The sequence below is a fragment of the Pleurodeles waltl genome, chromosome 8 (assembly GCF_031143425.1).
Source record: "Pleurodeles waltl isolate 20211129_DDA chromosome 8, aPleWal1.hap1.20221129, whole genome shotgun sequence".
NCBI classification, from domain to species: Eukaryota; Metazoa; Chordata; class Amphibia; order Caudata; family Salamandridae; genus Pleurodeles; species Pleurodeles waltl.
In genome coordinates this window covers 1325824671-1325847405 of record NC_090447.1, presented here as the reverse complement: position 1 = coordinate 1325847405, position 22735 = coordinate 1325824671, and the positions used below count along the sequence as shown (strand labels likewise).

General features: G+C 43.1%; 1 protein-coding gene across 4 annotated transcripts in view; it reads right to left on the bottom strand.

The window, feature by feature from the left end:
* Positions 1-1076: 1076 nt before the first annotated feature.
* The window catches only part of EXPH5 (exophilin 5), a 548780-nt gene continuing 527121 nt past the window's right edge, over positions 1077-22735 (bottom strand). For all 4 annotated transcript variants that reach the window (XM_069202313.1, XM_069202314.1, XM_069202315.1 and 1 more), the window contains exon 6: positions 1077-10521. In XM_069202313.1, coding sequence (XP_069058414.1) covers positions 3653-10521 — 6869 coding nt within the window. In that variant the 3' untranslated portion in view covers positions 1077-3652. The remainder of the gene's footprint in view (positions 10522-22735) is intronic.

Here is a 22735-nt window from a genome sequence, read left to right as displayed (position 1 = left end):
TTAAAAAAAAAAGGTTGTATGTTTGTGTTATACATATAATGGTTCCACATATGGGGAAAGGTATGTCCTCTGCCGCAAGCACATATGACACAGGCTCTCTTTCATCCATACCCAAATATCTCATTCATATGCACACAAGACCACGCTCTGACTGGCACACATGGCAGCCCCGTCACAGAGCCCTTAGCCAAAAAGTATTTTGTTCAAACCATAGTTTTTCGCTGTATGGACATTAAGCTTAGGGTCAGTGAAGGTGGGCATGGGGGTGTCTGGTAATACTGCGCGACTCCATTGGCCTTCAGTTGCCCACAATGATTTTCACTGATCAGAAGTAGCTCTCACAACAGAAAAGGTTGGAGACCCCTGGTTTACATGCTACTTTCATCTGGTAAGCAACTCTCCTATGCACCCCATTTGTTTCAAGCTTAATTCATTTTTTTCCAATTTCTAGAGGTCTGCTGAACTGCAGTGATCAGTGAACCATCTGTGACATGTGACGGACTGGTTCTGTTGTTCCTCTAGCAATGAATCATGTGGAAATCATGGCAATTAAGTACTATTATCAATATTTGTCCCTACATCTCAATCTATGTAATGATACATTTGTCACATACTAGTGGTCTGTGATGCTATTGTTTATGCATAAGTGCTATTTAACATATACAGTTTAAATAGTTCCTTCATATAGGTGATTACGAACCACATTAGTGTAAGGATGGTCGCTCCTGGTTAATCTAAATGATATTAATAACAAGATGTGATCCAGCACATCAATACTTGTTTCCACTTTAAGTATGAGTTTCAGCTCTTCCTTTTTTCAGTGATGCATGCTCAACAAATGCAGTTGCCATCTTCATCTCATGAAACTCGTCTGCTGTTCTTTGCATTTTACAAAGATGGAGCCCATGATCAGGCAAACTATCTTACAGGCATAGAATAAAATGTAATATTTACTAAAACTGATAAATACGCATGAGTGTAAATGCACTTTTTTCCCATTTAATCTAACTATTGTAATTTTGTGCATGGAGATTAAAAATGCAGACAACTCGGAAAATGGGAAACAATATGTCTTTTTATAGTTCACAGGCATATATAAGTTATAAACATGTTCATGAGAAACAAGTACATATTTTACATTTTAAGCAAACGGAAAATCAATACAACTTTGCCTGGATTTGTATTCAAAATATACATTATATAAAAGTATCCAAGTTACCTACACATTATTTACAATATAATTATATATATTACATTAAAGAGTGAAAAATTATGTACAGAAAATAATATTTGTATTAAACTTTCATAATGAAACTTTAGCTTTTAAAACTGTACAGTCGTGTTTATTAAATTAAAAGAAGTAGAAATAAGAGATGCCACTTTCAGTATCCTCAACTACTCTCTTGCCAATGACACTCGTAGTGTATTCAGTCATATCATTTTAAACTTTTGTTAAATCTTTAGTTTTTTGGTGCAAATGTAATGGTCATGTGTCGACTGAAAAAAAGTGCATCCGTTTAGGTGCCTCCCAGCAGATATTTGTACGCCATATGTACTGCGTATATGTACCAACTATTGAGAGTAGGGCAGATTGTAATCAACTACCTTAAAATGTGACTGAAGTGCACATAGAAGAGTTTCAGGATACATAGAGTGGGTCCAACTGAGTAGAGTGCAAAAACACATTATTCCTACAGCTAGCAAGCACACCCTATCTCATTTCATGTTAGTTTTTAAAGTGCTCAAAAAAAAACTGGGATATATGTTCATTTAATACACAGCACTCCGGTGCCATTAAGGCAAGTGAAATCCGTCATATATAGCAAGAGAACCATGGTTTTCCACTTATCTAACTTTGCACAAGGTAAAGTGATGAGTCACAGAACAGTCAAGGGGAATGTGTTGTGGTTAGCTTATACTAATAACCTTATCTTCACAATATACTTACCACAGCGTACCGAAGACAAAGACATTCATTAATATAATTATGTTTATTTGACTTTGTTACAACACCGGCATCAAATCTCTTTTTTTGAAGAGTTCGTATGAATCTTTGAAGGTTTTTAACTTAGCTTCTTTTCCATCCAGCGAGTCTTATTTTCCATTAAGAATATGAGGACACAAGAAAGTTCAAAAGTATAGTTTCTACTTTTCTGACAGCTACATTCAGTGCCCGCCCACATATTGCTTAATATTGTTTTTAAAAAAACCTCCAACTTGTTATACACGTTTTCTTATTATATTGTGCATCTCTATAGCTGTAATACAATTTGCTATCAACACCTCCAAATATTTTATTCTTAAGCTACTGCACACTGGCATTGTCCCTGTTTATTGTTTCCTTTACAGTGGATCCATATTCGTACATTGTAATGACACACCTATGTCCCAGATACATTTGCATACTGAAGTGCCACAATCCTAAATGCATGGTAACCCTTCAACCCCATTTTACATCCCAGTTTGGAGACCTAATCCATGGTCGCAGTTTTAGACCAACTCTGGTTCTCCATCCTATAATGCAATCTTCTCACTATTCTTCAGTCTCTACACTCTTCTCTCCTATGCTCATTATCACTTGCGCCTTGATTCTCCTTTGGTTCGGAAGACATTCTATACACCTCAAAACGTGTTTCTTTAACACGGGTGCAAATCCATGTTCTTGCATTAACTATCCATGTATGAACAGCCATGAATGTGCTTTTTTCCTCTTTGCCCATCTCTGTATTTAGGTCACTAGCCTTCTGGCATCGGCTCTCAAGTCTATCTAAAATTCAACTGCTCCAAGCCTTTCCCAAAATGTCTTGCTTCAACTATCCACAAAACTTCAAATCACATACTTGCACCACCAAAACATCTCACACTTACCTATGAAACAATCTACTATACAGCCACCTCCTGTGTTGACACTCCATTTTCTTTCTTAACTGCTCAATTTCTTCCACCTTTTTCCAGACTTTGTAGCGTGTACCCCTACACTCTTTTCTCCAGAAACTATGCCAATTGTTTACTCACTTCTCAAATCTCTTCATTCAGAAAAGCTTTCATGTTTAGTGTGTCCCTTCTCAAAACTCACTTCTTTCATTTTATTCTTAGCCACCACTGTCCACCCATTGTTACATGCCTCTCTTGATCCCTTCACACACGCTACCTGTACACATCTGTCACATCTTACTACAAAGCTAATCCTTTAAGTTTAAATTCATTTTTCACTTAAAATGGCGATACAATATTCAAGTTGAGATAGTACTAGCTAAACAACATTGCCAAACAATTCCTAATTTTTTTTTTTACTTTGTAGACATACAAAGTACTGTGATTAGAAAAACACCTGATAACTTCATAAGGAGTCTGAGTTTTTTGTAAGGCTTGAGCAGTATTATTTCTGAAGGAGAGCAACATATGATAATGTAATAAGTACAGGTGAAAGGCCAATGCCCATCTTTGGAAGATATCTTGCATGCTGAGCAATGAATGGAAAGAGGCTATCCATGGATACTAAAATGAATAATAGACCACCATGGATACTATACCACTGCTGAACCTCCCACTGACAAGAGGTTTTGATCAAGCACATCATATTTTTGAGGCTGAAAAGTTCCATGGTGAACTTTCAGAGATCTGTGTATCCAACCATATCAAAATGCTGCGGTCATAGTTCTGACTCTTTATCAATCTCATCAAGGTAATATTCATCATCTGTTGTGGTATCAGTGTCAGACTCAGAATAAATTACAGGGTCATCTCGATAGATATTGAGAGTCTCTCTTGGTGGCAGCCCTGGCACTTTAATTGTACTTCCAAAGCTTGAGTTTGGGAAGAGGGTAGTCTCTAAAGCACTGTCTGCCTCCCTCCTCAGGAAACCTGGGTTTTTGAGATAACACGGTCTCCATAATCGCCCCTCAGTGAGTGACCGCTTAATGTTCTCCAAGAAAGCCAACTGCTGTTCTTTCCCAAATATCCCAAATCCAACAGTCGGTGAGGTAGAGTCACTTCTTGTGGAGCGGTATCCTGGAGTATTGTGTGAATAGGAGTGCCAATTGTCATTCTCATCAGTAGACATAAGTTCTGAATGAGACCTAAACTTCCTGTTATACTTAAAAGCCCGGGACAGAGAAGGTGAGGAGGGATGCCTTCCATAGGCCTGTTCAACATTTGTAGTGGCAGAAAATCGGCCATTGGACCTGCTCTTGATGTCTGTGAATGCAGAATGTCTACCCTGCAAATTTAAATTTTTTAAACTTTTTGATCTATGAACGTACTGGTCTTCCTCCCATGGTTTCATCTCCCACTCAAACAGGTTTTGCTCAGTCAAACCACTTTTCTCAAAATTGGTACTCTTGAGTGAGCTGTAGTTATCAGTTTCAAAAGGCAGCAATGGACTTACAGGATCCTGAACACTCCTGCTGTGATTTCTTGGCCAATCAGAAACAGGGAGGCTAGGGTCATCAAATTCTCCAGGACTTTCAAGAGTGGAACTGAGTCTGTATGTATTCGCAGTTCTAGCTGTTTCATCTGGGAAGCCTTTTGACATAAAAGATGATTTTGTGTAATTTACTGAACATGCAGGGTCGCTTTCGCTACGTTTAGTCCTGGAGAAACCGCCGTTCTGGCCATGAGTATTTTTAAGCATTGTCTCTGTGAGGTCTGCAACAGGTGACAGAGGCACACAACTTTTGTCTAGTTCCATATTTTTTTTGTTTGCGGTCTTCAAGGATGTCCAATCATTATCATATGTCCCAGACTCATCGAGGGATTGGAGAGGACTCCTGGAAGATGATACACTCTTCTGTTTGTTAAGTTGGACCCAGCTGTCACTTTTTCCTCTTCGTAAGGGAACACTGGTTGGAGGGAGCACCTGGAAGGAGTGTGGATAAGAATGTTTTCGAGTTCTAACTTTATACATCTTTTCCCAGTTAATTGTACTGCAACTTTCATTTGTGGATTTTGCAGTGTCAAGAGTGCTGTCTTTTGTGTAATCAAAGGTAAATCTGTTTGCATTTGTTGCAGGTGGCGTTACTGGTTGCTCATGAGTGATATCAAGCAATTTATCTTCACAGAAAAGGCTGTGGTTATTTTCAAGATTCTTGACATATTCATGAAAACCACTATCCTTTATGCCATGCTGGTTTCCTTGTGAGATTTGCACTTGTTTTGTTTTTTGCAGTTCATGAGAATCTAACGGAGTGGCACGGTCTATTGTAGTATGCCGAAGATTAAATTGTGGCTTTATTGACTTGATGTGTAAATCTTCAAGTGACAGGTCTCCAGAAAGTATGTTTTGAGATGCAGGATGCATTACATCCTTAGTTTTTTTCAAGTCAGCACAAACATCTACCCTGTTTTCAAGAGCCCCTATTTTAGCTACAGGGCATGTGTCTTGGATTTGTGACCTACATGTAAACACCTGTGCATCAGTATCAATCTGTGAATATTCCAAACCATGTGTAGTATTGATAGAATTATTTCCATTGTGTATTTTGCTTTCAATACCACAGGTTGCATTCCCTTGTAAAATATTCTGATTGTAATCTTCCTTCATTCGTGGAATTGCCTGCCTGTTCTCCAGGTTTGCATTTCGTAGCTGACGTAAAGGACTGACTGTGTCTGGGAAATTCTCCTGAAAAGCATTACCTTTATCAAGTTGTTGTGGTGAGAAAGAGTTCAAAAGCCGGCTCTGATGAGATATCCCTCTCGTTTCATGACTTCTGGGCATAGAAGATAGGCATTTTTTTTCATCTACGATATCTGCAGTCCCAGAGGCAACCTGTGAATTTAAATATTGGGCATGGGTGGAAACATCAGACGCCACTAGATCAGGAGAGTCTCTTAAGTTTAATGAAATATGTGGTGAAACATTCTTGATGGAATAGATACCTTTTTGTGACAGCATTCTGTGTTGTTCACTCTCATCCCATGAAGGTGATCTAGCTGGGGAATGTCTTGCAGTAGAATGAATGCTGCTCGTGTTGTGTTCACAACTTATATTGGACAATAAGCTGTCCGTGGACTGCCGTCTACCTAAAAACCTGGGAAGTGGAAGAGCAGGATTTGCTAAATCAATATGGAAATCCTGCTTTCTGTTAAGAATGCTTTTTGGAGATAGAAGGTTTTTATCTGTAGACACTGGTACATCTGGCAATGCACTGGACAATGGTTTTGAGTGTTTACGTGGCCAGGTATAATAGACTGAAACTAATTCATGATACTCAATTTTATCTTGAGCAGAAACGAATGAAATTGTGCTCTTCGTTTTATATTCCTGCAAAGAATTTTGCTCTTCTGCTCCATCTGAAGATGGAAAGAAACTCACTTTTCCAAGGTGAAATGGCAATTCTGGAGGGGGTTGTCGTACAGAGGAGCCATTTGTAATACAGTAAGGATCATAAAACTGATCTTTTTTAGGTGTTCTACCAGGGACCACACATGTATTTACATCACAAGGCACAACTAAGTCAATTGTGTCTGGAATATTTTCTTTATCATCATCAAAAACAAATGGCTTTGGTGTTTGGGCTAGTTGCTCTTGCATCAACACAACAGGCCTGCTTTTGTGATCTGAAAAGAGCGAAGTTCTATCACTTGATGAATATGTCTGCAAATGGTCTCCTAAACATCTTCTGCCTGGAAGAAGAGGTTTGTTACTAGTGCGAGAGAAAGACATATTTGTATTTTCTGACTCAACACTATTGTCACATGCACTCTTGCTTAGTAAATTGTCGATCTGTGATGTAAAACTACCAAGAGAGGATTTTTCCATATCAGAGATACCATCGTTTATCAGCGGTACTTCAACTGAATTATTGGAAGTGTAAGTTGAAGGTTCAGACATTATCCCAGAAGAATCGCTAGGCAAGGTTGACTGAAAATGTTTGCCCTCAGCAGGTTTTAACTCATTATTAGGCAGCACATCTAGAGAAACCTCTTCCATTTGTCTTTTTGTCTGTTTCCAATTGGAACAAGGGGTATTTTCAGTTTTCTGTTCATTTTCATGAGTTTCTGCAAATCTAACAGCATCTACTGACATACATGAAGCCGCAGGTTGGTGTGTGATGAAATTTGGTTCATGTACAACATTAAAAACTTCAGATTCCAAATTGGATATAACAAATGTGCTTGCCTTCAAAGCCCTAGTGTCTTGATATTCTGGAGTGGGTGTGAGGTCAGAGAGATCTGTGGTAGCACCAGGCTTAGCCACAGAGAAAAGTGCTGTCTTTGGCAGTGATTCACCTATTCCGGCTTCAGAAAATGAGGTGTAATGCACAGTTGTAAAAATGGCTGTAGTGTAACTATTCAGGGAATTTGTAATTGATGTCCCACTTATGTCATAATTAGGGGCTTTTAGTTGTTGATTTGATTTAAAAGGGGGATCCTTCGCTGAACCACTTGTAGATGGATTTGCTGCTTGATTCACAACTAGCGAATCTGGACTTTTGCAATTTAATAAAGAAGTGGTTGGTGTTTTTAGTGGAAATGTTGTTTTGGGGTTAGTCACAGAATCGGAAGAAAGTTCAAAATTAGTGGTTGGCAGAGCTTGAGGGCTTTCAAACATTTCCTTGTTCATGATGCTTGTGTCTTCCGGCACTGTCTGTGTCTGTGAATGTTCTTTATTTTGTGTTTGATCTCCAATTAATCTGTATTGCCTTACTGTACTTTGCTCCTGAACTGGATGCTTGTGAATATCGCGAGCATCTGCAATTGATGTTTTTAAATTGTCACCTTTGACAGTCAGTCTTTCTGAAGATGTCTGCAGAACACTTTCCATTAGATCTAAATTTGGAAGAGAAGATGCCTGCAAAAGAATGGAGCTATATCGCCTGAATTGTCTAGCTGATGATTTGGATTCAGTTCTTCTGCTTCTTAATGTTAGCCAGTCTTCATTTGTAGGTAGTATTTCAGAGTGAGCAAGATCCAACCCTGCATATGTACTAGAAATATCTGGCAAGCTGCTGTGCAAGGTTGCATCAGATTTGTCAAGAGATCTCTGAGAATGAGCCATTTGTCTAGGAAGAAGGTCATGCTTGCCTGTCTGCGACTTCCTCTGATTGTTGCCACTGTCATCCACTGCACAATGTGTCCTACCTGATGGTTTTGTGCCTTGGAGTAAGTCAGTGATCTCATGTGGCCTAGATAGCTGTGACTCCTCTTTGAAGGCATTAGTAGGAGTGAGCACAGGAGAATGCCTATGCAGTGCAATGTACTTGGGTTGGTCTCTTGAGGCACGGAAATCAAATACCTTGAAAGCCCTAGGCAGAATCACATTATTTGTTGAATTACAGAAGGATGGACTCTGGCTGTCACAGATTTGATCAGATATTCCAACAGGAAGTATATTGGGTGTCAAGTGACTGGTGTCGTCATAATGTGTTGTAGATTTTAAATTATTGCTGTCTTCAACATGTATTTTGTCTTCATGATTGAAAAGTGAATATATATTGTCTTCTTGGTGTGAACTGGTAACAGGTGGTATGATGTGTTCTTTGTCTGAATTGTAAGCTTTCATCTGTTTTTTATGGACCATCTTAGTAGTGTGAAGGTCTGTCTGACAGTCCAAATCATCTACTGCACTATAATGTGCAACAGATCCTGCTGGAGATCTGCAGTTAGCAGTGTGAGTGGCACCAGATTCGGTATTTTTAAATCCAATTAAACCTGCAGGATCAGAGAGAGCATGAGGAATTTTAATGGCAGCAAAATTACTACCTGAAAGATCCTCCGGCAAGATAGAAAGTACAGTATTTTGTGAAGTGGGTTCTTTTATATTACCCTTGACATCTATTGCTTCTGTGGGAGACACAGGAGGGGAGAAGCCATGCTGTGAAGGCAGCTCAGTAGTGGAAGGTGACCTTCCACGCTGTGAAAGCAACATATGAGTTATATGAGGTGGACACCCATCTTGTGAAGAGAGTTCAGTGGGGCATGAATGTTCAAACTGTGAAGGGACTTCAGCAGGAAGTGAACGTTCATAATCTGAAGGGAGTTTGGCAGGAAGAGAGGAATACTCATAGTCCCAACAGTATGAAGAAGTTGAACCAGAATATGAGTGCCCATTTTGTGAAGGTGGGCCAGTGACAACAGAAACAAGGAATGAGTGGTCATGCTGTGTTTGAGACACATACATTTCTGATGATGAATAGCCATGCAGGTGGGGGAGTTCAGGTGTCACCAGTGATGTATATCCTTGCTGAGGATTGAGTTTTAATTCTGCTGAGGGTGGATATTCATGATGGGTAAGTGCAGATAGTGTGGAGAGTGACTTTTCTTGCTGAGTAGGGAGTTTGGATGCTTCTGACGATAAATATGACTGCTGTGGAGGGAGTTCAGGACTAGCAGCTGTCAAACGCATCTTTTGCAAAGGAACTTTAGCAGCAGTGGGAGAGGAATACCTGTGATGCAAAGAGGACTCAATAGGCCATGCCTGTCTGTGCTGCAGATGATGTTCAGCAGTAGCAGAGGATGAATAGTGATGCTGATGAGAGAGGTTGCCATCTGCAGTAGGTACACATTCATGTTGTGCTGTGAGTTGAGCTGCAGGAGATAAAGTGTTGGGTGTAGACTGCTGCTCATCTATACCAGACTCACTGAAATCCATGCCGGACTCACTCATTGTATCAGAGGAATGAATTGTGGCATCACTGTCATATTCATCTGCTTCTTGGCAGTTTTCTTTGTTCCCTTCATCACAAGTGTCCTCCGTTTGCATTGGCACAATGTTTTGGCAAAGCATGTCGTTGTCAGAGGGTTGGGTAGTGTCAACTACCACATGACGGCAATGTTCGCTCTCTGATTCAATGCTAACTACCCGACTTGTTTTTTCTTCCACTTGGAATACATAGTCAAATGAATTTTCTTTTCCAAAAGTCTTTTCAGGAATGTTGTGTTGTGAGCGGTAGAATTCATACACACTGTTCTGCTGCAGTGGTTTTGGGGTTTGGTCATGGTCAATATTGGTGAGGTCCATTAAAGAATGGGACCTGGAAACAATGTTGCAGTTCTCTACAGGACTGCACGGTGATAATGGTGGACTCCACACAATGTCAGATAAAGGTGCCCTTTTTGACTCCTTTGGAGTTCCTCTATGGAAAAACCCAGAGCTGCTGTGTCTAAAGAAAGGGAGGTTTAAACTACTTGATGAAAATTTCCCAACACCAGTTGCAGAACTTTGTGATCTGCACATGGACCCAGGTGACTCAGGAGGGATTTCATTTGATGATTGTCCTTGGAAATAGCCATGCTTTGTGGCTGTGCGGTGCCTGTTTGAGTACATCTCATAAAATCTTTGAGGCCTGAAAGTGGCATGTGTTTTATAGGAATCATTGGGGTTGATCTTCACAGAGCTATCAGGAAATAGGTTTTCAGAGCTTTTGTTGCAATGCTTCTGGTCTCCCAAAAAGCTGCTGTATGCCCTTTCACTTGCATATCCACTCTTGTATTGTCCTCTGGATGTGTAGGATGGTGTTCCCATGGCAGTAACACTCTCAGTTTGTTCTTGCACAAGAGTCCTCTCCAAGTCACCTAAAACTGGAAAGAGAGGTAATGTGAGATGTTTTCAGGAGTTGTAAATCCTTGTTTACTACAGTATTAAAGCTATGTTGAACTTGAGCAGTTAGCCAATATACCCTTTTTTACTGAAAACAGCAAATTACTCAGCCATTCACAAAGATACTAAAGGCACCTAATTAATACATCAGAGCATTCCAGAGGTACAAACAGAAACCTTTTGAATAGGAAAACAAACATTTTACCACCCCCAGTCTGTTACATGTCTAGTCATGTGCGTGGAACAAAAACATGGTTAAATCAGGGATAGCCATGTTTAACCATATAAAGCAAGCATTGCCTGGTGTGGGTTTTGGAGGAAATCTCACAGATCTTTTCTGTACCTTCCACAAATATTTTCAACGTATCAGGAACCATTTTGCTTTCTCTATTATACTTTAGCTCTGCCGATCAGCAGCTGGAGGTTGCACTGTCAGAGGTATCTTAGAAAAACAAGATTAGGTGAGACCCAGGGAAATTACGGTTATACTGGCGCACTTTGTGTGATTATGGGAATTTCGGGTTGTGCTTATGTTGCTAAAGGAGGAATCTTACCATCATGCAAGATGCAATATAAATGTCCTGGGGTTCCATCATGGAAAGGGTGGTTAACAGTGAGTGCTACTCTGACGACTTGTGTTTTCTCATATTAATTTCAAGTAATAGAGATGTATCAAATAAAATAGTACTGTGCAACACATTTCACACAGTGTGCTTCTCCTGCCCACCTTATCCTGAGTGAGTGTTCACACTTCAACCTTTTAATCATGCAATTTTAAAGATCATAGTTTATTTTCTTAGCTACGAAAAATCAATAAAAAAATCTTATTTCATATGGTAAGGACAATCAATTTCAAGAGTTATCTTCTTAGATATTCAATAAAAAATCCTATTTTATATTGCAAGCACGAGGACAATCTAAGAATTTCAAGGTCAGTTTAAAACAAAACATTGGTTAACTCAAAAGAGCATATATGATGCATTTGAACAAATAGAAGTTAAATAAAAACTGAGATATATATTGTTTGTATTATTCATATTCATTTATAGTTAAGGTAATTCTAAAGCTTTGACCTACTCCAGAAAGGCCATCATCACGTCTGCATTCGAGAGTAATTAGGCATACAGTAATCCAATCAAGTGGTGGTGAGGGCAGACTCTGGGAGGCCATTGAGTAGGGTTTTGCCCCTGTTGATACATTACGGAATGAAATATAGTCTTGTGGGCATTACTGAGTGTGTACGAGGAAGAGCTTGATCTGGTGTATGTCGCAGTTACTTCCAAGTAATCTGGAATTTCTTCTCAACATGCTCTGTGAATCAAAGGCAGATATGAATGAAGAAATACTGGAGTGGGAAGTTGGTAGAATAGGTAGAGCATAATTCCTATAGGTACATTCTGTTGGAGTGGGTCATTCTGGGATTGGTACTTCCTGTCACAAATGAGTATGTGATAAATAGAAGACACCCAGATGTCGATATTGAGTAGTGTTGTAGGTGGCTTATGTCAAGGACATTGGCTGAAACCTATGTGCTTAGGATAATAGTGAAAGCTGAGGTCTTTATTTGTAGAGTATGAGCCCCTAGGCATTATGTAAAGATTGAAGAACAAACACTAAGACAATAATGGGACCTTGGGAAACCTTGATAAGACCAGTAGAGGTCTATCTGGATGTACTGGTGAAGGCTAATGAGAGATCAAGGAAGACCAGGAGGTAATGTTTCCTCCTATCAGTGATCCCAAGAGCATCATCAGTGACTGTTAGCTGCAGTATCTGTGGTACAGTAGAAATGAAAGAACCATTGATGGCATGGAGTAGATCGGTTTTGGAGCTGCAATGTCACTGTTTTTTTCCCAGGAGTGCGCGGACGAAAGAAGAGTTGTGTGATGGCAATGGGCAATAGTAGAGAGGTAAAGCTTGGGTATTTAGAATAATGGGAGGCTCTGATCACTTTTAAAGTAGGATGAGAAGGTTAGGAGTGAGTTGTTAATGCTCAGGAATTACTTAGTTTCAGCTAATCGTAGGAGGCATTAATACAAATTTTTAAGTGGAGATCGAGCCATTGATGATTCTGAATTTTCAGACATCGGGCCATTCCTTTATGGGGAGGTACATACTATGCCACTGAGTCTAATTAAAGACAGTGGGTATGTGAAAATAGCTGTAGTTTTTAGTTGGTGCAAGTCACACAGCTTTGGTGCACACTTTATAATATTTGATAGCTTGCCCCCATTTGATACGTACTATTTTGAAAAAGAAAGCAGCCCCAGACCTTAAAAAAATAATAAAATAAAAAGACGCATCCATCTATAGCGCTTAAAACTCAGACCCGTACAAAACAATTAGGGCCATATGTACGAACACTTTTTCCCATAGAGACAGAATGGGGAAAAACCTTTGCTACATCTGGCCCTTATTCCTTAGAGCACAGAAAGCAAATGTATTTAAAATGTTTTTTTCATTTCCAGAATGAAGTGACTGAGGCAGTGGGAAGATGAATTAACTGTCTGCACAGCTGTTTATGTTCGTGTGGCATGAGGACGCAACAGTGCATGTGACATGGGATCCTGCACAAATGGGTGACATTTTTACTGTTTGTGAGCGGAAAAACCCAAATAGTAGGTCTCTACTTTTTGGCTTGATTGGATCCTGTGTGCGTCCTGTGTGAGAACAAGAAAAACAATCAGCACAACCTGGCGGTTCCTCTAAATCCTTGCCAAGGTGATACTACTACACCACAAATCACAAGACCCGAACTCACTAATCTTAACACAACGTACAACAAATCTTTCTTGTGGTCTACATGCCAAGAAGAGAGCAACAACCCCTGTGGCCTACCATACATGCCACCAGGTGAATCCCAAAGCTAACCGCTAAAAACAGAGATAAATACACATCACTAGGGACTAAAACTATAAACAATCGATTAAACACCTGAAAGGAAAACACTATGGACCTTATGTACAAAGGTTTTTTTTGGTCACAAAGCCGATGCTTCACAAAAACACAGGGTTTACCACAGGTAAACAACTTTTTTTAATGTACTAATGCCTTTTTACATGGGCTGGAAGGGTGGTGGGTGAATCACTGGCCTCAATCTAGTCAAACCCACTCTCTTGATTAACCCCTTCGCTGCCAGGCCTTTTCCCCCTCAGGTGCCAAGCCTTTTTTTTGGCTATTTGGGGCAGTTCGCGCTTAGGCCCTCATAACTTTTTTTTCACATAAGCTACCCACGCCAAATTTGCGTCCTTTTTTTCCAGCATCCTAGGGATTCTAGAGGTACCCAGACTTCCTTTTTTTTTAAAACATAGGAAAAAGGGGCTGCAGAAGAAGGCTTGTAGTTTTTTCCCTGAAAATGGCATCAACAAAGGGTTTGGGGTGCTAAAATCACCATCTTTCCAGCTTTCAGGAACAGGCAGACTTGAATCAGAAAACCCAATTTTTCAACACAATTTTGCCATTTTACTGGGACATAACCCATTTTTACGATTTTTAGTGCTTTCAGCCTCCTTCCAGTCAGTGACAGAAATGGGCATGAAACCAATGCTGGATCCCAGAAACCGAAACATTTCTGAAAAATAGACAAAATTCTGAATTCAGCAAGGGGTAATTTGTGTAGATCCTAAGAGGGTTTCCTACAGAAAATAACAACTGAAAAAAAACAATTTGAAATTGAGGTGAAACAATCTGCAATTGTTCTCTACGTTTTACTCTGTAACTTTTTCCTGCAATGTCAGATTTTTTAAAGCAATATACCGTTACGTCTGCTGGACTCTTCTGGTTGCGGGGATATATAGGGCTTGTAGGTTCATCAAGAACTCTAGATACCCAGAGCCAATAAATGACCTGCACCCTGCCTTGGTTTTTCATTCTATACCGGGTATACAGCAATTCATTTGCTGAAATATAAAGAGTAAAAAATAGCTATCAAGAAACCCTTCGTATTTCCAAAATGGGCACAAGATAAGGTGTTGAGGAGCAGTGGTTATTTGCACATCTCTGAATTCCGGGGTGCCCATACTAGCATGGGAATTACAGGGCATTTCTCAAATAGACGTCTTTTTTACACACTCTCTTATATTTGGAAGGAAAAAATGTAGAGAAAGACAAGGGGCAATAACACTTGTTTTGCTATTCTATGTTCCCCCAAGTCTCCCGATAAAAATGATACCCACTTGTGTGGGTAGGCCTAGCGCCCGCGACAGGAAATGCCCCAAAACACAACGTGGACACATCCCATTTTTTGACAGAAAACAGAGGTGTTTTTTGCAAAGTGCCTACCTGTAGATTTTGGCCTCTAGCTCAGCCGGCACCTAGGGAAACGTACCAAACCTGTGCATTTTTTAAAACTAGAGACCTAGGGGAATCCAAGATGGGGTGACTTGTGGGGCTCTGACCAGGTTCTGTTACCCAGACTCCTTTGCAAACCTCAAAATTTGGCTAAAAAAAAAACACATTTTCCTCACATTTCAGTGACAGAAAGTTCTGGAATCTGAGAGGAGCCACAAATTTCCTTCCACCCAGCGTTCCCCCAAGTCTCCCGATAAAAATGATACCTCACTTGTGTGGGTAGGCCTAGCGCCCACAAAAGGAAATGGCCCAAAACACATCGTGGACACATCACATATTTTTTTTTACAGAAAACAGAGGTGTTTTTTGCAAAGTGCCTACCTGTAGATTTTGGCCCCTAGCTCTGCCGGCACCTAGGGAAACCTACCACACCTGTGCATTTTTGAAAACTAGAGACCTAGGGGAATCCAAGATGGGGTGACTTGTGGGGCTCTGACCAGGTTCTGCTACCCAGAATCCTTTGCAAACCTCAAAATTTGGCTAAAGAAAAAACAAATTTTCCTCACATTTCGGTGACAGAAAGTTCTGGAATCTGAGAGGAGCCACAAATGTCCTTCCACCCAGCGTTCCCCCAAGTCTCCTGATAAAAATGGTACCTCACTTGTGTGGGTGGGCCTAGCGCCCACTAAAGGAAATGGCCCAAAACACAACGTGAACACATCAAATTTTTTCACAGAAAACAGAGGGGTTTTTTGCAAAGCGGCTACCTGTGGATTTTGGCCTCTAGCTCAGCCGGCCCCAGGGGAGGGGCAGAAATGGCCTAAAATAAATTTGCCCTCCCACCCCCTACCTGGGAGCGACCCTTGCCTAAGGGGTCGCTATCCTTGCGTGACGGCGCAAAAAAAAAGATCCTCAGTGCCTAGTGGTTTCTGCCCCTCTTGGGGGCAGATTCACCTAAAATTGCCCGATTTGCCCCAAAGGGGGGCAGAAATGGTCTAAATACAATTTGCCCCTCCAGCGGAGCGACCCTTGCCTAAGGGGTCACTCTCCATCTCTAAAAAAAAATAAAAAAAATTAAAATAAAAAAACCACACAATTTTTTTTAGCCCTGGCGCCTAGAGGTTTCTGCCCCCCCAGGGGGGGGCAGAATAGGAATAGGAAGAAAGGGCAGAAATGGGCTTAAATAAATTTGCTCCCCCCCCCTCCGGGAAGCGACCCTTGCCTACGGGGTCGCTCCCCTTGCGTGACGGCGCAAAAAAAAAAGATCCCTGGTGCCTAGTGGTTTCTGCCCCCCTTGGGGGCAGATTGACCTAAAATCGGCCGATCTGCCCCCAAAGCGGGCAGAAATGGCCTAAATACAATTTACCCCTCCAGAGGAGCGACCCTTGCCTAAGGAGTCGCTCCCCATCTGTAAAACAACAACAACAAAAATCCCCGGTGCCTAGCAGTTTCTGCCCCCCTTGGGGGCAGATCGGCCTAATTAAAATAGGCTGATCTGCCCCCCTGGGGGGCAGAAATGGCCTAAAATAAATTTGCCCCCCAGGGGAACGACCCTTGCCTAAGGGGTCGCTCCCCTTACGTGAAATTCACAAACAAAAAAAAAACTCCCTGGTGTCTAGTGGTTTCTGCCCCCCTTGGGGGCAGATTGGCCTCATTAAAATAGGCCATGGGGCAGAAATGGCCTAAATATAATTTGCCCCCTATGGGAGCGACCCTTGCCTAAGGAGTCGCTCCCCACACCTAAAACAAAAAACTAAAAAAAAAAAAAAATAATTAGCCCTGGTGCCTAGAGGTTTCTGCCGTATTTAAATATATACATATATATATATATATATACACACACATACACACACACACACACACACACGTATCTATCATAGCTTTGTCAGTGTATACTTTGTCTATTTGCCTAACCGTTTTTTTAGGTACAGCCATGGGAATGCTTGTCACTCCTCTGCGGCCGTCCAACTAACCGCAGCACATTGCGGTGCCTGGGGTGAGCGCAGTGTTGTCCGCCGGACACCACAGGGCACCGCAGCACTAGTGCGATGCACACGCAAGGCCTCTCTGCCCTCGACAGGCGTGCAGCATGTAACTGACACCGGAGCAGTGAGATGGGCCAAGCGCCAGATTCTGTGCAGACTCCCTCACCCACCTGGAGCTTGACACCCCCACAATAGGGGTCCATATTAGCAGAGGAACGTGAGTGCACCCGCCCTGAAGTGAGCACTAACCCAGGTGGCGCAAACCTGACCAAATCAAGGGTGACTGGCGCCTTCAGACCTTTGGTGCCCCTCCAGGGCCCCCGTCCTTAAGGCCTTATTATTACTGGGCTAGCAGGCCATATATATGAGTTGGGGTCCCCCCCCTTCTTTACGTGCCTCTATATCTGGCCCTGGTCACCCTAGGCCCTCTTACACCCTCTGCATCCTCATTATATTTTCATTGAGTTCCCCACCACCATGAGTGGTAGCAAGGAGTCCTACGCAGAGGGACAGGTTACCTACCTGCCAACAGACGAGCATTTCTGCAAAATTATGGATGCCTCCATCTGGAATGCAGTTCAATAAGCCAGCCACCCCCCCCTTCCTGGACCAGAAATTAATGTGTTATGCAGAATTATGCGATAAACCACTCTCAGGGAGGGAAGAGTCTCAGGGGCTCATGCCCCCCATACCTCCAGATCAACCTACCTAGCTTTCGCCGCTCCCTAAACGTAAGAGGGACCACAACCCAGGTGTCGATTTGGATGCTTTTGACAAACTGAAGTGACCTTTCCTGGCTCAGGAGCATCTCCAGGAGCATAACACGCCTACCCCAGGCCCTTCAGTACCCCCACCTTCCAGCCTTCCCCCTCCCAACACTGATTCCTAGTCAAGCTCGGATGGGGACCAGGATGAGGGATCTCATTCATGGTGCCCCTCTTCCCATACGCAGGAGACACCCCAAGCTGTCGCCCACTCAAGGGGCATCAGATCTGTTCAAACCCGAGCTGCTCATCCACCCCAGATCAGCTGAGTGGTCGCCTGCCGATGAAGTGGCAGCATACGTAGCGGTCCGTCTCTGTAAGCCACTCAACAAGGAAGTCCGGAACCACCTGCGTGCTGAAAGCCCCCGCCCATCCTTAACTCATAAGTTAGCCCCCAAAATAGCTGAGCGCACAGCAACATTTTTAGGGAAGTTTATTCAGGATCCCAAGAAAGGGATAGACAGGTTTTTGGCCCCCTTACTCGCATCCTATATATGGCCGAAGAGATGAAAAAATCAGGCAACCTGGTTTCTTCGGAGATGCTCTCTGCATGGGCCCAAAAGAGCCACTATATTTCTGGGGAATGCAAATTGCACCATCTTGACAGAGAGACGTTGTTCGCTCCTCATCGAAATAGACCCCAAACTTGGGGACCTCGCTACCTCAGAGGCGGGCCCAGTGGCACAAGGGGGTCTGTTTGGAGACCCTTTTGGTTGGGAGTTGGGCAAGTTTGTCCAGACCTTCTACTCCCATCGATCGATCAAATGAATCTTCACCCCCCCCCAGGGTTTTTTCAGGGGCCGGTCGTGGCAGGAAGCGCTCAACCGGCCGCTCACAAAATCTAGCCTCCGGCAGAGGCCAAGGCCATAAACGAGGGAAATACCCCACCAGACCCCATCCCAAGTTCAGGGGTGCAAGAGGGGCCCCTAGAGGTGGAGACTCCTACCGCTCCTCCCAAGGTAAGTGGCCACTCTTTTCCTTTACACTCTCTGGCGGGGGAGGCTCCGACATTTCCTCTTCAATTGGGCGGCCGTCAACTCCAACGCTTGGGTGCTTCAAACTGTCCAAGGGTTCCATATAGCGTTTTTAGGCTCACCAGTTCAACTGCATCATCCCAGGCCCATGGTATTTTCCGCCTCGGACATGCAACTGGTAGCTTCAGAGATATCCAAGCTAGTTCGGAAAGGGGCAATTACAATATCTCGCCACCCAGTGGGCTTCATCAGCAACCTTTTCCTGGTGGAAAAAAGGGAAGAAGGACAATGCCCTGTTATCAACCTAAAAGAGTTCAACGAGTGGCTGGTCTACCACCACTTCAAGATGGAGGGCATCCATCTGCTACAGGACATTCACCATTCCAACAACTGGATGGTGCGCCTCGATTTAAAGGACGCATATTCACTCCCCATCGCCGATTCCTCAAGTTCCAATGGCAGGGGCAAATGTTCGAGTTCACAATGTTCCCGTTTGGCCTCTCGTCCACCCCATTGTGCTTTACCAAGGTTATGCACCTGGTAGTAGAATTCATCAGGGCACAGGGAGTCCCCCTGATCGTTTACTTAGACAATCTCCTTCTGATGGACCTATCTCCCCATCCCTGCTATCGCACCTTTAGATGGCTATCTCCCTGTTAGAATCTCTTGGCTTCATTATCAACAGACCAAAGCCTGTCCTTGAACCCACTGAGTCTGACATTTCTAGGCTTTGTGTTGGATTTGGTACATGCAATCCTCAGCCTTTCTTCCAGGAAGATGAACAGATCAGACAAGACAAGATCAGACATGACAAGATCAGACATGAGCTATGTTGCCTGTTGGCCAAGAAGTCTGTCTCTGTCCGACAGATCCCAAGAGTCGTACGCCTTTTGTCTTCCTTCACCCAAATCATACTACCAGGTCCACTCCATTACCGGGCCCTGCAGCCGCTCAAAGCCGCTCACCTTTGAAGAGGCCTCACGTACTTTCAAGTAGTCCTTCTGTCAGACGAAATGAGGAAGGCGATCCAGTGGTGACTAGACCACATGGCGGCTTGGAACAGTGGGGAGATCTTCTGTTCCCTTCCCGACCTAGTCACAGAATCTGACGCCAGTGGCTCAGGATGGGGCGCACGGTGTGTGGTGCGTTTTTCCACAGGAGGTCTGTGGTCCGCTCAAGAAAAGTCGTTACACATCAACTACCTAGAGCTGCTGGCAGGATCTTTCGCGGGCAAATGCTGGACCAAGGATCAAGCGAAATGCTCAGTCCTTCTCAAGATGTACAATGTGGCAGCTGTGAGACATATAAATCACTGTCTGACCCATAACATCTCAGTTTCAGCGGAGCATCTTCTGGGAGTAGCCAACCAAATAGTGGACTGCCCCTCCTGGCATTTGAGGATACCAGCCTCTGGCAATTGAGGCCTCTCATCTTCAAGGCCCGTTCTTGATCGACCTGTTCACCTCGCGTCCGGACAATCACCTTCCCAGGTACTTCAGTTGGAAACCAGACCCGGGGGAAACAGCCACGGACACTTTCCTGCAGAGCTGGACCTCGGATCGGGGGTATGCATTTCCCCCATTCGCCATGATCACTCGCCTGTCGGCACAGGTGCACCAACAACAAGCAGAGTTGGTATTGATAACTTTGGTTCAGAGATCTCAAGCATGGTTTCCAGTTCTTCTGGAACTTTCTTGGGGTTTTCCAATCCTTCTACCCCACCTTTAGGATCTTCTCATGAGTCCAGACGGAACTCCTCACCCCCCTAGTGATGGAGGGTTCTCGGTTGATTATGTCTTGGGAGTACTACAGGCAACGATGGAAAGTCCTGGAAATTTTGGGACAAGCTGTGACTTTCCTCTCCAAGCCATGGACAGACAGCACCATTAAGCGATACAGGGTGGCTTGGCCGCGATGGCTGGGCTGGGCTGGTGTCATCGACGGCACCTACATCTGGTGGGGGCCCATGTTGTGCATATCCTGAACTTCTTAGCCTCCCTTGCCTCAGGGGGTTTATTATATCAGTCATCAACACTTCCAGGTCTGCAATTTCACATCACATTACAAGAAGAACGAAGTGCAATTCAAAGGTGGTACCCTACCCGTCATTTCCAGATTCACTTAAGTTATGTGTGGTCAGATGTATTCAATGTTATGAGGCCGTGACGGCGGAGCTCCATCCTCATGGAGAGAGACAGTTGTTAATTGCCCTCAAGAGACCCTTTAGGGCAGTTATCTTCCCCTACCATTGCCAGATGGGTTCACTGGGAGTTGCAGGAGGCTGGTATTGATATTAAATTATTCAGCGCTCATTCAGCCAGGGGAGCCATGGCTTCCAAAGCATTCTCCCATTGAGCTCGATCAGAGGACATCCTCCTTGCAGCGGACTAGTCCTCGGACTCCAAGTTTAAGAGATTCTATTTTAAGCCGATCTTGTAGTGGGCAAGCCTTAAACTGACATATTCCTTGCCTCCGGTCCTGACACAGAAAGAAACATTTCCTAGCTATCATAACAGAAAGTTTCAGTTCCATTAAGGACACGGAGGCGAGGATTAACCCTCCACTCTCATGAAGGTCTTCCTGTCGTGGAATTTCTGCGTAAGGGTATGAATGACTGTTGTTTATTGCTAGAATAATCACTTGTTGGTGGCTCATTGCGGAGTGTTACCTGTTGAACATGTGTATATAAAGTTCGGTGCTTGCATACTGTGGTAGGAATACATTATTATTCTGTATCATCATCGGGGATGGAACCTGATGTGTTTGTCTCTCTTTTTCCTCAGGATCAGACATTTCTAAACAAGACTGAGGCTTAGAACTTGTGGCTTTCAGTCACAGGAATAAAGAGGACATTTTAACTAAATGTGCCTCACAGATTGTTGATTGACTGTTAAACTTGTTATTCCTTTGTTTATTTCTGATTTCCTCCACTGTTCATGGGAAATGTAGTTTTACTTGGCTGCTGTTAAAAATAGAGCGAAGAAATAAGGCATAATCCTCCCCTCAGTTTCCTTAATAGAATTCAAACTTTCAGTTACGATAGCTAGTAAATGTTTCATTCTCACACTAAGACTCTGTGGCCTTCTTCTTCTGAACTACCTATTCAATTAAGTGTAAGACTCAACCAGTGAGAAGGAGGTGTAGTCAAGAGCAGGACAGTCGTTATATGACTCAGCCTCAAGAGAAGACTGCCTGTACAAGGAGGCTAGAGGGATTCCCAAATGATCTCAACTCCCTGAGTAACCAGGTAGGGTTGAGTCCTGGCCCCTCAAAGTGTGTCCTTGTTCTGTGTGGATGATTGACCTCTTTGTGCACCATTTTCCTACTGAGCCCAGAAAATGGAAAAGGCTTGATTCCATAGTGTAGATTTTGGCTTAAACCCCCACAGGCAGACAATAATTAAGACTCAACCAGCTATGACAAAGAAGTATTAAGAGTAAGTGAAGATTTGGTCCCCGAGGGGCCTTTGGATCCTGAGCAGCAAGTGCAACTTGCCTGGATCTTGACAATTGGATGCAGCAGGAACCAGCTGCCTGGTACTAGGTGTGGGCAGATAATATGGGTAAAGACTGTTGAGTGACCCAGTGTTTTATACACCAGTGATGGTGAAATCCACGTGGGAGGGGAAGGACCCTTGGATAGGTGTCTTTGCTTCCGCCGTGACTGAAGTGAATTTGCTACCACGGTTGTTTTTTTTCCTTCTATCAGTACCTATCTGCTTCTCATAAAAATGTATTTTGTTATGTCTCTTTGTTTGCACCAAGTGGTGTTTTCGAAACCTTGACCTGATGGCTACAACCATAGCATGGGTGTAGTCCCTAAACAAGACTTGCAGAAGGAATGTGGTCAGCTGATGCAAACGGATTGTGTTCTTTTATACTTGGCCAGAGTCCTAAATATTGTGGCCCAAGGTACCAGTGGCAATAAAGGAGAAAGGAGGAAACAACTAAAAGTAAATAGCAATGTAAACACTATGTTTGAGTGACCTCACTGATCAGAGGAAAATGTTAATTGGTGAAGGTGTGTACACTGCCAGGTAAAGGGGATATGGTTTCATCTATGTTTTCAGATAAGTGCAGTAATGGTTATGCAAAGCTGGGTACAAACAGCTTTGAGAAGCAGCTCACAGCACTCCACTCAATGACGGGGTACCCTGGGGGGGTAGAATAAGAGAGTCCCAGG